The sequence below is a fragment of the Ziziphus jujuba genome, chromosome 5 (genome assembly GCF_031755915.1).
Source record: "Ziziphus jujuba cultivar Dongzao chromosome 5, ASM3175591v1".
Classification (NCBI taxonomy): domain Eukaryota; kingdom Viridiplantae; phylum Streptophyta; class Magnoliopsida; order Rosales; family Rhamnaceae; genus Ziziphus; species Ziziphus jujuba.
In genome coordinates this window covers 1,992,115-2,009,790 of record NC_083383.1, presented here as the reverse complement: position 1 = coordinate 2,009,790, position 17,676 = coordinate 1,992,115, and the positions used below count along the sequence as shown (strand labels likewise).

Here is a 17,676-nt window from a genome sequence, read left to right as displayed (position 1 = left end):
AAAAAAATTACGTGTCTATCTAATTCAGGTTCATTTGCATATTGTCAGAAAAAGCCCACTCCCTCTGTTGTGTTCGATACACCCCTCTAATCCTAGTCAAAAATTGATGGCTATTAATTAACGCTTCCATAATTATTTACCGGATTTAAAAATCGTTGAATGAATTCCATACATTCGAGTTTATTAAAATTCTTTGAACAAAGGTAAAATTAAAATTACATTAAACTAATAAAATATATTCATTGGGTATGCAAATGGGCTAAACAAATGTGGATTACAGAGCCCAAATATTAGACACAAAGGAGGCCCAAATACCCAGGCCCCAGGCTTCTCGAGATAAGTAATCACGAGTCCAGTGGGCAAACACTGGTCAACTTGTGTGGAGAACTGGATCTACGCTTGTTCCAATCCAAGCTAACGCTCTCAGCGGTCAGAAGTAGCACCGGAAAGGGCCAGGACTAATATATATTATTTTAATTGGATAAAAAATTAATCGGATCTTAGAAAAAATGAATAATAAAAACATTCAAATATGTTACAAGCATTAGAAAACAAAAAGATATGATATGGTTTCAAAGAGAGAAGCTTAATATCCTCTTGCACTAGCTCCATTACAAAGTGGCTTGTGCAAAATCTGCAGGGTGCTTCAATCATTTCTATTGCAAGTCTTCTCCTAATGGAATTTTTATGCAGCCAAAAAACTTACTCTGGTTTTCATTTTAATAGAGCTAAGTAGATAAAACAGCCGTCTGCTGTGAAGCCTCTTCTGATTGCAAGCTCTCGTAATACTGGACGAGGACCTTCCATCCTCCTGGACACATAAAACCATCTGGAGGGTTCTCACCGCTCCTAGCATAAGTCCGCATCTGAAACAACACAGTTTACCGTGTTCACATCCACATATTATTTCAAAATTCATCCCAAGTTTCTATCTCAACTATTTTCTTAACTTTCTTGTTTTCTGAATCTCTTCTTATTATAACACAAATTAAAATTTTCTCCTGTTGACAATGGTTCCACCCTTGTTCTCACACCACAAATTCATTGTGTTTAAGCTTTTAGCTTATGTTTCTACTCAGTAATAAGAACATCCCTTTAGAACATATTGATGAGTTAGAAATTCTTTTGTGGTTTTATAGACTTCAAATATACCATTGACAATGGGAAATGAAATACCGTTCTAACCTTGGTTCCGGAGATGAAGAGGAAATCTTTAGCACGAGATGGATCAAAAAATGCCATCTTCTTTTGTACGGTGTCATATGCAGCCACCTGAAGTCAACAGGTGAAAGAAGATTAGTTGACACCAAATATGGAAAATAAAAAGGCACCATGTCTTCCTTCATTTCTCAAACTCTAAATACTATCAACATCGAAACCCCAAAAAGGAAAGGAAAAGAAAACAATTCTTTACCTGCACATCACATACTCTATATACCATCAATCACTAACGATAACGCTACAAAATTTCAAGAGCAAAGATGTGGCATTCACAGACCTATCAGGCGATACTATAACACCGTAGATTTCATAATTACTTCCAAGGTGAAAAACCCATGTTTATTTGTAATGACTACTAGCCAATTCAGTAAAATATAAACTAGAAAAATTGAGTGAAAAAACACATCAAATTACATACAAAAAGACATCAACATAACTTAATAAATGCATTGAAGAAATTAGATAAGCTAGAAGATGTAACAGACCCACAATAACACAGGATAAAAAAATCTACACTTGCACAGTTTCACCTACCCTGAATGGCAAGATGTTTAGCTTCTCAAGGCCAGGAGCCATGCTTAAGACCTTTTTCCCATGATCAGGATCATATAAATCCCTCTTCTCTGTTGGGTGACCCATACCAGCAGGATCACGACCCACAATATAGAAATTTGCACCAGCATTTATCCGCGCCTTGGCATGCCACTGCACCTCAGTTGGACCTGCATAATGCATAGGCGAAGGAAATATCGCCACGATTGTGGTTTCAGGGTCAAGAACTCCATCTTCTAGTACCTGAAAAGAAAGAAGACCTTAAACAATAAAAAACGACAGTATTTTAATGCATTAATAAAGCACTTGAACAAATAAGTCAAAATATAGTACCATAACGAAATATTAAGATATATAAACATGGGACTATTTAATGAAACATTAAAATACCACAATGCTTTAAGACATATATATATTATTAAATTGCTGTGACCTATGCAACAGTAAATAGACTTGTTTCAAGGTTATAGAAAACAAACAGGATGATGTTTACTTTTTATATGTGTCAAAACATTAGTTTTTGCTACTTGAAGGAAATTGATGGGAATAACCTTGCTATGTTGCTCCATCCGAACATCCAACGGCACATCATCAGCCTTTGTGAAACCTCCCAAAGGATGAAGCAATAGGATTGGATTTTTGTATCCCATTTCCAAAAGTCGCTTACGTGTATCATTCATCAATAAAGCATGGCCATTATGCACAGGATTCCTCAACTGAAAAGCAAAAACCGCATCAGCCTGACGCCTATCAAATTCTTTCCGGAGTTGTTGAGGAGAGAGACGATAGTGATCAAGCCCGTCGTTATATTTGATAGGCTTTAACACTTCCAAATCTCCACCAATGAGCCAATTTCCAGCAGGCGTAATGACCTCCTCAACATAAGGCAATCCCGGTGCAGTTGTCCCCCATGTTCTAGCTATTCTTTCTTCTTTGTGATGCTTATATATTTCAATGCTGTGACCCCAGACAGAAAAAAATTAAAAGAAATTGAAGGAAAGTTAAAAGAAATGACACTCAACAAATTGACAACCTGTAGTCGTCATTCAACAAAGTGCAAAAATATTTTAAGGCAGGAAACAATTAGCCAAATGCAACTTGATCCACATCCACAAACTCAGTATGCACACAGGCACACGAAGGTTTTGAAACAGAGAAAAAGAGAGAACAAGAACCATGTGAAATGGAAAATTTTTTGGTTCTTCTGCCAAAAGACATATAATATTTCTCTAAAGCCCATTGATAACATGCCTGATATCGTTTGGTTCTATGTATAATGTAGCTGGCAGAGACCATCGAATTTACTATCAAACAATTCATAAACATACTTAAGTAGAAAATACTCGAAGCATTGTCTACCCAATCAGGATTCAAGATCTATATTTGAGCAGATCCAGTGTCCGCTACTTCAAATAATATTAAATTTAGTCAAATATCTAGCCATATGCCAAACTGAATTATAGAAATTTGAGCTAGAGGATAACTGTATTAGATATCTGGTATTAAAAACGAACATTTTTTAATATTAAAATCAGGACATACTATCCGTAAACAAATCAGGTTCATCCCCTTAGCATGAATTTGGGAGATCGTTTAAAAGATAAAAATAAATAATAATAAAAAAAGAGGAAGGTTTAATTAAATGCCATGTGCATCAGTGTTAAGGCATTTTGGAAGATCAACTAGAATTCATAAAAAAACTAATATAAAAAGCAAACAGAACAAAACAGAGAAATCAAACACCAGTCAGTAATTAAGATACACACTATCAAGTATCAACTTTGACAGTCGACAGAGACAGACCTTCGAAGGATACCAATCAAATCTCCATCTGGTCCTACCAACCCCACATTGGTTGACGACCCAATTCGCTCTTTAGTCTCGTCGTCAATGGCCAGCACAATGGGCAGTGACATGTTCACCACAGATCCATCCTTGGTTCTGAGGGAATTGAAATGCAAGCTCTGCAAGTACTGGTCCTCCCTCATGAACCCCTTCAATGGGCTGGCCCATCCCTCGCTGATTACATGAACCCATTCAATATCAATCTTCGTTAGCCACACTTTAGGCAGTTGCTCAGCCTCTAAGGTCTTGGCAGCTCGGTCACTCTCCGGCACCACAAGATCCACTAAAGCACCACCGTCCGGATCGATGAGAGAGCTCTTGATGGAGGAGGGTTGAGCAGAGCGTTTTGGAGCATGCATTGTGGGTTTATGAGTATGGAAGACAATGGAAATTAATGGGTCGGAATGGTAAATGGGTTTGGGTCTAAACTTGGTGGTTGTGAAGTTGGTATTCTTAAGACATGCTCCCAGGTTCAGATGATTAAGGTTGTGGCGGTGGGAGGTGAGTTGCAGTTTAATGGTCAGAGACATGACTGATGGTTGGTTTGGTTTCTCGGAAATGGAGTTGTCGGAGCGGTGTGGTATTTGAGATCCGCTTAATCTGGGTAACTTTACTATGTCCTTGTTGTCCTCTTAATTTGGCGAACATCTTGGCAAACAGATCCACACGTTTTGCAAATTGGCTTTGGAAAGTTTGTGGATGCAAGTCCGCTACTGGTCTATATTATTATTTTTCTATAATAATAATAATAATAATAATAATAATAATAATGATAACAGATGCGTTCGGGACCATATTATTTTGCCTATAGAACTCTACCAGAAATAAAAGAAGCTTTTATGGGCCTCCAAGTGTTAAACCTGCAAGAAAGCAACGGCAGCGTTTTCATTAGAGAGATATGGGCAGGGTAGCCCATGCTTTTTTGGCTGACCCAATGTTAAAAAAAAAATATTTTCACCTGCAGAATATTGTACTGCTAGATCTTTCAGGAGCGATGAGCCAGCATCTTTGTTCTTTTAAAACTATAAAATTGGCAAAAGTGGTGATCTTTTTTTCTTTTTCTTTTTCTTTTTTTTTTTTTTTTTTTTTTTTTTGTCATTTTGGCTTTGGAAATTTTTTGGTTTTTGGTGGAGAAGAGGTTGGTGGGTGTTATAATTAATGTGGTTAGTGGGCATCACTTTGAGTGTTTAACATGCATATGCTAATGTTTGACCGAGTTTCTATTGGTCAAGGACTTAAAGCTTCCACTGTTCTGCGCCATTCGTGCAAGTTTTAGTGATTTTGAATCAGTGTCTTCCAATCATATCATCTTTGTGTTTTCCTCTTATCAGTTTCAACTCATGTAACAAAATGACAAATAGCAAAGGAATCAAGCCCATGTTTTGAGCATATTCATTCTTTTTCCATATTTCTATGGAGTTTACTGCGCTCTTCTTTCCTTTTCCTCCCTCCAATATCACAAAAAAGCCAAAAAAAATAATAAGTGGCTCAGCCCACTGCCACTGGCGATTCAAAAGACATTTTTTTAATATTTATTTCAAAAATATCAAACAATTTTCTTGCTCTGTACTGATGAAGTTTTTATTTTTTCCGAAATGGAAGATGTAGGGTAGCAAGACTATTGGTAAACTTGCTTCTATCGTCTGGCTTTCTGTTTTGGATAAAAGCACATATTATGGCTTTAACCCAAGGTTTAGTCATAGGGCTATATTTGATTCTTCTAGCATTTTTTTTTTTTTTTTGGTCGGTAAAAAAAAATTGAAAACAGAAAAAAAAAAAAACGCAGGTTGCCAGCTGGAAGACAAAGCAGAAGTCCCTCTGGAAGGCTATTTTACAAAGAAAAAAAAAAAATTGTGTGGATGAATTAATAAGGTGAATGTATAGAGTATTCGGCTTATAAGCTCCCTTAAGTTGTTTTGTACCGATGAACTTGGGTTGGACAGTAGATCAACATTCAATGGGCCGCAGCTACAGCCTTAGGTCTTAGGTGGGTGACGTTTTGTGGATTATTTGGATGGGCTCAAGTGCGGTTTAGCGGGCATTGAATTTTGACAATCCAGAGGACCTTCTTGCAGAGGAGAAGGTTCCACTGTCGTCCACTCCACTGCGGCTCCTGAAGGCAGCAAAAGTAGACAGCCACCAAGTGGGACCCACATTATCCGCCGTGCCGAAACTGAAAATCCAAATCCCTCCTGCTCTTTGACCAAAAAAATAAAAAAAAAATTTAAAAAAAATCTCTCCATCTCACAAAAAAGATGATTGGTCTGTGACACACAACACTAACAGCCATTCACACTTTTTTTTCCCTCCTCTTCATATCAAAAATATCTTTGGCATCGAACGAAGCTATAGAGTTAAAATCTTGACACTTACCCCAAAAAAAAGAGAAAAAAAGAAGTTAAAAATCTGACCGACCTGTGTGCCTTGGTTTAATGGTAAATCCATCATGTCTATATACTAATAATATCCAATTTTGCTATAATGTGCCATGCTGTCTACGTCTATATGTGTATGATTGTATGCAGTGTTAATCGGACGGATACATGGCTGTCACCCACCTACCCACCGTTATACTAAGGAACGTCGACTACTGTAACATTCCTATTTAAACATATGCTTGCTAATCACTTTTAAAAAGACAAAAAGGCCCCTCCAAACAGAATACGTTTTGTTGTCCTTCTGCGGTTTGGTTGTTTGGAGCCCTAGTTTGGCATCGGAAATCAGCAGCTGCAAAGCGCGAACAAGAACCGCCAGGCGTGCGGTTTATTATTCCGCATATTCTTCTCTATCTCTCTCTCTCTCTCACTCTCTGAACCCTCAGGGTTTTCAGATAGGATTTTAGGGTTTTCGGATTTTGTTTCAGTTTCAAGGCGGTTTCATAACGAGATCTGTTAGAGGTTGCGTGGCCAGCGGAGCTGGTTGTAGTGGATTAGGAAATGGGAGTTCCAGCTTTCTATCGGTGGTTGGCGGAGAAGTATCCGTTGGTGGTGGTCGATGTGATTGAAGAAGAGCCCGTCGTAATAGACGGCGTTTCAATTCCCGTCGATACCAGCAAACCAAATCCAAACGGTCTAGAATTCGACAATCTCTACCTCGACATGAACGGGATTATTCACCCTTGTTTTCACCCCGAAGATAGGGTGCGCCTCCTCTATCATCTGAATTTCATTTTTTAGCTCCTGGTTCTTGTCTTCTTTTGATTTCTGCAATAATGATATCGGTTATGTTTTTGCTAGTAAATTTTTCTTGTGTTGAAATTTGATTGGTAGAAGATGCTATGTGGGAACTAGTATAGTATGTGCGTTCTTTATAATTGAAAGGCATGGTTTTTATGATTAATTATAAGGCCAGGAAAGCACCAATTTCAAACGAGTTGTAATGCAATGCAGTCGACTACCATCCTTTGCTTCATTCTACGATGATATCTTTTGGGGGTGTTAGTTGCCTCTGGAGAACGGTTTGCCTCACTCTGTAGTTTCTTTTATTCACAATTTACAAAATAATATAGAATTCGACTTAAAAAAAAAAAAAAAAAAAAAGAGCTAGTCTATCAATTTTATTAAGTATGGTTTGAGGAACGGATACAAACACTCTTTAAGTTATTTTCTCAGTTTGTTTTGACAAGATGTTATATATATATATATATATATATATATATGTATATCAACTTTTGGAATATAGCTGCGTATAAATTTATTCAGGTGACTTTTTAGTTGGCATTGCATTTTACTTAAATGGGTATAACCTCCATATTTCTTTATTGGAGAGTTAAATATTATAATTGCTTATCGATTAATACCCATGCCTTATATAAACTTTTACAAAAATGTGTGATAATGCTCTGAACCTTGTAATTTTACCTATGCAGCCTTCCCCAACAACTTTTGACGAGGTATTTCAATGTATGTTTGACTACATTGATAGAATTTTCGGGATGGTGCGGCCTCGGAAGTTACTATTTCTGGCTATTGGTGAGTGTCGGGATCGAAATGTACTAAATACATTTTTGTAAATGGTACTAACTATACGGTAACAATTGCTAGATGGTGTTGCCCCGAGGGCAAAAATGAATCAACAACGGTCTAGGCGTTTTAGAGCAGCAAAAGATGCAGCAGATGCGGTACGTGCTTTTGTGGATGCTAGGTGGGTCCTCCATGTGTGTGCATGTGAAGGGCTTTATACCTTTGTCTATTAAGATCTCTATCAATGCTTCTTGCTTGATGACATGCTGTCATGTTTAATCTCTGCTTAATTTGATGGCACAAGTGAAATTCTTTTGTTTCATTTATGCTTGTTTTCTTATATCTATCTATGAATAGAGCTTATGCCTGCATTGCATATGGGTAATCGTAAATGATAGTTGTATAGACAAAGACACTCATCACATATATAAAATGGTCATACTCGATGTATACAGTAGAAATTGTTGCAAATTTGTTATTAATAGCTGGTTTCATTTTCTTTAGCAATTGCTTTGCTTGTTCTTTAGATTATGCCACTATGTTAAACACCCCCCCCCCCCCCTCTCTCCTCCTCCTCCTCCTCCTCCCCCCCCACCCCCCCACCCCAAAACAAACAACAAAATACCCCCCCAATGATGATGATCTAACAACTTATTCCATCATTGTCCTTAACTCTCTAATTAGTCAAGCTGCATCTCATCCATTAAGAAGTTTCGTAGAAAGTTTTAATTGCTTGGCAGATAGTTTACATTCAAGGGAATAACACCATAATTGGTGTAATGGGTTTTTCAAGCTTTCTTTTACGTATTCTTTCACTTGTGTTCTCTAGCCTTCCCTTCCATGAACCTAATGAAAGATAGAGAGAGAGAGAGAACAAAGGAAAAGGAAATCTGAATGTTAAACCGGTTTATTATTGCCTTTTCTTATGTAGGCAGCTGAAGAAGAACGTTTGCGTGAGGAGTTTGAAAGGGAGGGCAGAAATCTTCCTCCCAAACAGGAGTCACAAGTTTTTGATTCAAACGTTATCACTCCTGGGACTGAATTTATGGCTGCTTTGTCAATTGCATTGCAGTACTATATTCATAATAGATTAAACAATGATCCTGGTTGGAAAAATATTAAGGTACTATCCTTGTTGATCTTCCTTGTCTTTTCATTATATCTTCTTTGGTCTTGCAGTAAAGGTTTTGTACTTATTTATTGTGGGCTCCAGAATATGAAAATTGTTTTGCCTTTACCAAAAAATTTATATTCTTTTGAAGGTTATCCTCTCTGATGCAAATGTTCCGGGCGAAGGAGAACACAAAATTATGTCATATGTTCGTCTTCAAAGAAATCTTCCTGGTTATGATCCAAATACACGCCATTGTCTGTATGGTTTGGTATATTTTTTCTTTCATTTTATAAGAGTGCTTCTAATATTGCTCATAAATGTTTTTGCTTTTGCATTGTATATCAGCCAAACTTGTCTGGACTAATGTTATTTGCTCTATCACATGGCAGGATGCTGATTTAATTATGTTGGCTTTGGCTACACATGAAGTTCATTTTGCAATCCTTAGAGAGGTCATATTGCCATTTTGCTGTGTTGCTTATTAAACAAATAGTCACTTGATCACATTTTCTTGTAGTTTTTTTGTTTATAGGAAGTAACTATCAATGATTGCTGTCTTGTTGGTTCTTCTCCTGACATTCATCTGATATATGTTTTTTTGGCATTGCTACTTTTCAGATTGTATTCACCCCAGGTCAGCAAAATAAATGCTTCCTTTGTGGTCAGATGGGTCATTTAGCTGCAGATTGTGAAGGAAAGGCAAAGAGGAAGGCTGGAGAACTTGATGAGAAAGGTGGTGATGTGGCCAAGAAACCATACCAGGTAATATATCTCTGACAGTATTTTTGAAAAAAAAAAAAACCAGAAATAGGGCATCAATAGCAAAAGCCCTTGTATCTTAAAAATAACAAAAATCCTGAACTGCCAATCAATGATCGAAGCCTGATTAAACTTTGAGGTCCTCTATGTCAGCGGCTCCAAATGGTATTATAATGTAACGGATGATTGATCTTTTGGATTTTAAAATTTATAGACCCACTATGCATGGAAGAGCTTTTTAGGCATGCTTTAATGTACATTACCACCTTATTATCTCTTGCGCAAGCTTTTTTACATATTCTTTTGCCCTTTTCAAAAGTAACTTCCTCTATATCCTCTTCTCTTTTATGTGCAGTTTCTCAACATTTGGACTCTTAGAGAGTATTTGGAATATGAGATGAGACTTCCTGACCTTCCATTTGAGATTGATTTCGAGTGCATTGTGGATGATTTTATATTCATATGTTTCTTTGTGGGCAATGATTTCTTACCACATATGCCAACATTGGAGATTCGTGAGGTATGCCACTTCCTTTCTTGGAAATGTATTTTATACTACTCTTGCTGAAATTATACTGAACTCCTGCCAGTTCATATGTTAATAGTATGAAGGAACAGAGGATTTTGTAATTTCTGTGTCATTTTTATTTTTATTTTTTTGCCCCTATTAATTGAACGCTTTGATGGGTTATTGCATGTAAACAAAGTTTGAATTAATCCCTCATATACATTATTTGTAATTTTGGTTATTACTCCAAAATCTCCATTTCAAGGTTGTTGGCCTGTTTGTTAGGATTTCTCTAAACTTCCTTACCAGGATTAAAATTGTGAAAAATTTAAGGCAAATAAGATCTCTTTTTAAAATTTATTACTTATGATTTCCAGGGAGCAATCAACTTGCTTTTGGCAGTGTACAAAAAGGAATTAAAGGTGATGGGTGGGTATTTGACCGACTCAAGTAAGGTAATCAAAAATTGCTTTTTGGATGAAGTAGTTGCTGCTGCTGGAGGATTGCTATTGATTTTTATTTTATTTTATTTTCTTTTTGGGTTTCTCAGCCAAATTTGAGCCGGGTGGAACATTTCATCCAGGCAGTTGGATCTTATGAAGATAAGATTTTCCAGAAAAGAGCTCGATTGCATCAGGTTTGTTATGTTGTCAAATTGGTTTTTATTCTTAAACGGTAGGTGTTCTCTTCATATACCAGAATTGTGAGCCACATCATGTGCCCTTGTTGAAGTATCAATGAACAGATTGTACGGTGAACTCGAATTTGGATTTTCTTGTAATCAATTGAGACAATCATTTACATTCTAGTATGTGTAAAAGGACATCATAACTTCTGTTGCGGCCAGCCATAAATCTTGGGTTCTTGTACTCCTTTTTATCATTTGCATCAAGAAACCATTTTTTTGTTTAGAATATCTGTATATGGATACACATGGTATCAAAGGAAGTGCTTCATGATAATTATAAGGAATATTAGCAGAATGTGGTAGAATGTCCTAGTGTTGATAAGCAGACAAATGTATTTATGTTGCATGGAACATTTGTGCTTTAGGACATTCCTAGAGTTTTTCCTTTCAAAAGTCTTTATATGAAAATATGAATGGTAATAAATTACTATTTTAGATAATGTTAGTATACAAGCGAATCTTGGAGTTGTGTGACTGAATGCTCCGTTTCACTATCACAGAGAATTGAAGCTTAACATCAATTGGTATTTTCATTTTCAGCGACAGGCAGAGAGAATAAAGCGTGAAAAGGCTCAAACAAGAAGAGGAGATGATGCAGAGCCTCAAGCTCAACCAGACTTACTGGTTCCAATTTCTCGATTCGATGGGTCTCGTCTTGCTTCAGGTCCTAGACCTTCACCATATCAACAATCAGGATCTGGCTACAGTTCTAAGAGCTCCACATCTCTTAGAAAAGAATCACAAGTTGGACAAGCCACAACTGATTTATCCGAGCTGAAAATTAAGAACAATCAATCTTGGGAGTCTAATGGCACTCAACGTGCTAGTAAAGTCGCACGTTTATCTTCGAGTGCTACTGTTGGCGCTGCTATTGTTGAAGCTGAAAACAGTCTTGAAATAGATGTACGTTTTCTAGCTTCGGGAAAGGCATTTAATGTGGTCTGGCCCGTAATATACTATGTAGATCTTATTTCTGTGACGTAACCCATGATTAGATGGTGATGTAGCTAGCAACTAGTCCTACAATTACTTTCCATTATCTTTGCTATTAATGAATTGCTCCACTTATAGATGTTTCATGTGGCTATTGTTTTCATTTTTGGTTCCAGTTGCAAGACAATAAAGAAGAATTGAAAGCAAAGCTCAAGGAGATACTTCGTGAAAAGTCTGATGTTTTTAACTCCAAAGATGCAGATATTGATAAGGTCTGATTAGTTGTATGCTAACATCCAGTTCGTATGTATTTGCTATGCGGTAAATATTGGTAATTGCTATGCATATTGATTGTACACCCTTTTTAATGGTTGTGCAAAATTTCTATATCATAAAGTATAAGAGAACAGTATGAAACTGACTGAAGCTGACGAAAGTGTTGAAAATGTAATCAATCATATGAATGTGGAAAAGGTCTAAAAGGTGTAAAATTAGAGGGAAAGTCTTACATGTATGATAGGTTAGTGCATCCTTGCATGCTCTTCGACTAGGTGCAGCCTGCAGACACATTTGTGTTGTTATTTTTACTATATCCAAATTAAGTGTCAAATTGAAGATGAAGCTGTTACGCAAGGATGTTCCTCATGTGGTTTTAGGCCAAATAATTAGATGCAAATTAATACAAGATTATTATTTTAGTGCATTATGGTTCTAAGTTGTAAACAGGAAATGGACAAGCTGTATCTATTATTGTTCCTTTGTAATCTTCTTGTTTTATTGGAATATAAAAGCATGAATTTCTGCAAAATTGGAATTACTTTTTGGTTGTTACATAATGTGTTTTGAGTCATCACCTCTATTTCTCTCTTTGTCAGGTTAAATTGGGGGATCCAGGGTGGAAAGATAGATATTATGAAGAAAAGTTTTCTGCGAAAACTCCTGAGGAGCGTGAAGCAGTACGGAGGGATGTTGTAAGTTAATGAACTCTAGGGTTATTGATATTGAACTATTCATATTTGTTGTCTGTCTGACACTTTTGGTGCATATATTGCATAGGTTTTGAAATACACAGAAGGCCTATGTTGGGTCATGCACTATTATTATGAAGGGGTTTGTTCTTGGCAATGGTGAGTTTTTTGTTATTTCCCCTCCTTCACTCTCTTCTGCTCAGGTTTAGTACTTGTTGCAAGCAAGTTGGACGCCCAAAACTATTAATTTTACATGTAAATAATCTGATTACTTGATTTATGTGGACACCTTTACAAGCATAGATTGTGATGTAACTGAAAGCAAATAGCATTGGTAATGATGCAGAAAGGTTCTTTGTAAAACAGAGATTAGTAATGAATCAAATAGGTGGCTAGGGCTTGTAGGAAGTTTTGACTTTGGATTTTGAATTATAGAAGGGGGGTTTTTGGTGAATATTATCCATGCAACTATTATTTGTTGCCGGCATTATATTGACTTGGATCAGGCTTTTATTATCTGTACCCGCACATGAAGACATATCCCTTTGTGTGGATGCTCTTAATGAGTTTTTTAGTTTAGGCATCTGATATTTTTGTTCAAAATGTTGAGGTAACCATTGAAATCTTATTTTCAGGTTTTATCCCTATCACTATGCACCATTTGCCTCCGATCTCAAGGATCTTGGTGAGCTGAACATAAGCTTTAATTTGGGTTCTCCCTTCAAACCATTCAATCAGCTGTTGGGAGTTTTCCCTGCTGCAAGGTATGCTAGTAATTTGAATTACTTATTTAATACTTTCCTGGTTTTTTGTTTGGTTAATGTGCTCAGATGTCAACTATTATTTTGCAGCTCCCATGCTCTTCCGCTTCATTATAGGAAATTGATGACTGATCCAGATTCACCAATTATTGATTTTTACCCCACTGGTATGCTTTATTGAAATTGGTTATATAGGAACTTTTTTCTGCATAATAATATATACCTTATTGAAGCTTCTGTTTTTTGTGCGGGCAGATTTTGAAGTGGATATGAATGGGAAAAGGTTCTCTTGGCAGGTGGGTTTCTTTGTTAGTTTGTAATATTTTTTAGTGTTGCTTCTCTGGCCGGTTATGGGTCATGTGATATGACCATTTAATGGATTGCTGACATTTTTGCTGCTTTCTACAGGGTATTGCAAAATTGCCTTTTATTGATGAAGACCGTCTTCTTGAGGAGGTTGGAAAAATAGAACATACTCTGACGGTACTGTATCTACTTGACTTGAAAGAAAACTTTTAGGGGTTGAGTTGATATAAAACACTAAAAATTCTAGATTTTGCTCTCATTTGTAGGAGGAGGAAGTCCGGAGAAACACTGTGATGTGTGACTTGCTGTTTGTGATGTCTTCTCATCCTCTCTCTGTATGCATATATTCTCTTGACAATCGTTGTAAACAGTTGAGTGACAAAGAACGAGCTATGGTTAAGGAACCAATTGATCCCAACCACAGGTTTGTGTGGTAGTGTTCTAAATTTAATCGTTTTATTTATTGCAAATATGCAGCATTGGCTACTGCCTATTTTTCCTGCAATCGCTTGTGATATTTTCCTCCAAATATGAACTTTGTTTTCTGAGTTCTAGCTATGGTGTTTTGGTGTGGATTGTAAGTTCTGAATTTTTTTAGGTCTACATGCAGTGAAGGGATGAATGGATATCTGTCTCCATGTGGCGGAGAACCCTGCCCTCCTGTTTTTCGGTCTCCTGTTGCAGGCATGGAAGATATCATGCACAACCAAGTCATGTAAGTTTTTGAACGCCAATTTTATCATGCTGTATGAATTATAAAGCTACTATGAGTCTACTTCTATTTATTTTACCCCTTCATGTCTCTTTTTCAGATGTGCTATATACAGACTTCCAGATAAACACAAGCATATTACCCGACCACCTGCAGGTGTTAAGTTCCCTAAGAAGGTATGTAGTCAGTCTGTGACTGGGTTTCAGTGCAAGAGTTGGAGCTCTGTTTACATTAACATTCAGTGTATGATTTACTTCTCTATTTTATTATCGTCATATGTACTCAATTAATTGTTGCATCAAACATAGGGGGTACGATTCTCTCTCTCTCTCTCTCCACCCCCCTTGTATCACATTAAATTTGAGACGATGCATGGGATCTTTTATTAGTCTGGTGGTTTTCATATAGCTGTAGTACTTAATGTCAAATTGTTGTATGTCAGACTGTGGCATTTGACGATCTCAAACCTGAACCTGTTTTATGGCATGAAGACTCGGGGAGGAGGCATGTGGAAAATGGACGGTAGGTCATGATTCATTATCCTTTTGATAAATGTACGCTTGTTTATTTTCGTTGATTGTAATATTTCCTTTGCTTTTAGGCACAACCATTCTGGAACCATTTCTGGCCGACAGCTTGGGGAAGCAGCACACCGGCTTGTTGTTAATAGCTTACAGGTGAAGGGAGACTATAATGGTTATGGCAATCAGACACATGCTGTCATACCATCTTATGCTGGGCGTCCTCTTTATCCACCACCCGATCCTTACGCCAATAATCACATTTACTTTGACGACGATTGTCAAATGGGAGCATCTTCTAGAGCAGCTCACCGTCATCAAGGGCAACAACACAGACCATCAAATTATGATAATAGCATTCAAAGTCAGAGTAATAGCATGTACAATGAGTACCGGGGTTCAACCGCTGCTGCTCGGCATCCTAGTAATTATAGGTCTCATTCTCAACAGTACGGAAGAAATAGCCGGGACCAATTGGCTTCATCCCACGGTGGCGGGGAACGTCCCAACCATGTACAGTATCATCAGTCGGGAGGAATTCATCAAGATGTTGGGCCCATTTACTCACATGGTCATAGACCCACATCACAAGTGCCTCCACCTGGAGTTGCTTACCATCCTTATCAAGGTGGTTACAATTTCAACAACCACTATCATCAGAACTACCAACCATCTGGAGCTGCTGGTTATCAATGGCGTGGGGGTGGTAGTCGGGGTGGCTGGGCTCCACAGCAATCCCAGAGTGTTGGCAGGGGGTATAGTCGCCCTCATCAACATTCAGGCAATCAATACTCTGCCTTGGATAGAAGATCAAACAGACCCACGCCACCTGGTTATGGCCGCTAATTGAAATTTTTGTACTATAGTCACGCCTTAATTGGCTGAAAATTGTATGGTCAGTTTTTTATTTTTCTTTTTCCATTTTCTTTTTTCCCCTTTAAAGTTTATTTGAGTAGGCCTTTTCATCTCTGTCCGCGTTATCAATTTGTTAAAACCAAGTTATAAATGCAATCCCAATATTGCCATCATATTATATGTGCAAAGCGAATTATTTTGAGGAAGCCTTGATTTTTCAATTTTTTCGGTGAACGTGGCGTTCGAAGATGCTTTTAGAAGTTATTAGAATTATATTTTACTATTGTTTCTTTTTTCTTTTTCTTTTTTTTTTTTTCGGTCTTTTTCCTCTGCATTATGAACACAAAACTCATTAAATTCAGTACTTATCGCTTCCATTTAATTTTGAAAACTAAACAATTACCGTCAACATTTCTCTCCTTTATATTCAATTTAAAATTTTACATATACCAGGATTCCGCTGGTGAGACATCATTATTATCATACAGACTCGTTAACAAATCTTGGTTATGACTTGGTAGTAATTTAGCCAAAGAGGGAAATTATTCACGCATTAAGAAACAAATATCAAATGTGGGTGTCGGTGGCCGATATGTGCCATTGTGTTTGTGTGGGTTTGAATCTTTGCCGATCACGGTCCCATCCTATCTGGGACGAGAGATTCAATAGCAGCCCTACCTAGTTTTGTGGGTTAACCGAATGAATATGAGTTGCATTTTTTGGTTGTGTGTCTGTAATCTCTCTCGAGACCAAAACGCGGAACCTTATCGCTTTCCCCAAAAAAAATAAATAAATAAATAAATCGTAAGGCGTTTCGCGTTCGAATGAATAGGAAATGGAAGATTGGACCCAATCAAATCAACCGCACGAGTGCACCGCAGTCACAGCTTGTAATGGTCGGGTGGTGGTATGAAATTTATGGGGCTCCCTTTTTCTTTTTTTACTTTTTTTAGACTAGGCACTTTCAAATCTCTCTTTCCCCACCTTTGCCCCATTTTTCCTTTTTCTTTTTTTATGAGAAAAATTTTAATTGAATTATGAAAGATATAAGGGAATATTTTTAAAGGATTGAATTGGTGACTATTGTTGGTTTGCCTCATTTCTTGGAATGTTCATCCATTGGGTTTTGTTCTCACTGTCACGGAGGTTTGTCATTTTGTTGTCACGTGCAAATCCTACCATTGCGAGCTGTTTACCACCCATCAACCACTGCTCTCTCTCTGTCTCTCTCTCTCTCTCTCTTTTTCTTTTCTTTTTTCTATTGTACTAAATCTCATGTTTTATACTTTATTTATTTATTTACATTTTTCTCTTTGCATTTTTTTTTCCTCCCTCATTTACGTGTATACGAAAACCGAAAAAAAAAAAAAAAAACAATATGATTGATTGAAGTACCAAGGTTGAACCCATCTACAATCACAGCGAAAAATGAGAGTATTCATTTTTTTACATTTTTCTCTTTGCATTTTTTTTTTCCTCCCTAATTTACGTGTATACGAAAACCCAAAAAAAAAAAAAAAAATATATATATATATATATATATATATATATATGATTGATATATATGATTGATTGAAGTACCAAGGTTGAACCCATCTACAATCACAGCGAAAAATGAGTGGAAACCTGCAGAGATAACATGGCTGATAGAGTGGAAATTCCCATGAAAATTGTTCAATTATTTATTGTAAATTATTTAGAATTGCCTACAGAATCGCTGGTAGGCTAGCTATAGCAAGAGATGTTATTGTTAAGGGTGCTTGATTAAGATCTAGAAAAATAAAATGAGGTTTCCATGATCATCTAAAACTCACTTCATGCGTGTTCCACAATACACAAGAGACGAATCCTATTTGTATTTGATATTACAAATCCAAATAAATCTGAAACACAAAACCTTCATACACTGTATACATATATATTGTAGTTCCAACAAAAGGAGGGAATTAGAGGATCATCAGTCATTTTTGG

At 36.9% G+C, this 17,676-nt stretch overlaps 2 protein-coding genes across 4 annotated transcripts; one reads left to right on the top strand and one right to left on the bottom strand.

Annotated features, from left to right (window-relative positions):
* Positions 1-428: 428 nt before the first annotated feature.
* Positions 429-4,732, bottom strand: LOC107408837 (ATP sulfurylase 2). The gene is made up of 6 exons (XM_016016261.4): positions 4,577-4,732; positions 3,577-4,478; positions 2,325-2,730; positions 1,756-2,016; positions 1,186-1,272; positions 429-866 (listed from the first exon to the last, which is right to left on the bottom strand). The coding sequence occupies exons 2-6, from the start codon at positions 4,146-4,148 to the stop codon at positions 729-731; spliced, it is 1,464 nt and encodes a 487-aa protein (XP_015871747.3). The 5' UTR covers positions 4,149-4,478; positions 4,577-4,732; the 3' UTR covers positions 429-728.
* Positions 4,733-6,237: 1,505 nt separating this feature from the next.
* On the top strand, positions 6,238-15,878 carry LOC107435844 (5'-3' exoribonuclease 3). Of its 3 annotated transcripts, none has more exons than XM_016047477.4 (23): positions 6,238-6,758; positions 7,487-7,589; positions 7,662-7,738; positions 8,512-8,703; positions 8,843-8,962; positions 9,084-9,146; positions 9,313-9,456; positions 9,809-9,973; positions 10,339-10,416; positions 10,512-10,598; positions 11,190-11,552; positions 11,759-11,854; positions 12,458-12,553; positions 12,639-12,709; positions 13,186-13,314; positions 13,402-13,478; positions 13,567-13,607; positions 13,720-13,794; positions 13,884-14,041; positions 14,228-14,332; positions 14,430-14,505; positions 14,772-14,851; positions 14,931-15,878. In XM_016047477.4, exons 1-23 carry the CDS (start codon positions 6,555-6,557, stop codon positions 15,694-15,696), a joined length of 3,366 nt encoding a protein of 1,121 aa, XP_015902963.3. In that variant the 5' UTR covers positions 6,238-6,554; the 3' UTR covers positions 15,697-15,878. The 3 variants fall into 3 exon arrangements, with proteins under 3 accessions (XP_015902963.3, XP_015902962.3, XP_048331477.2); XM_016047476.4 differs by having other exon boundaries at positions 14,216-14,332; XM_048475520.2 differs by lacking the exon at positions 6,238-6,758 and having other exon boundaries at positions 7,572-7,589; positions 7,662-7,761; positions 14,216-14,332.
* Positions 15,879-17,676: the final 1,798 nt, after the last annotated feature.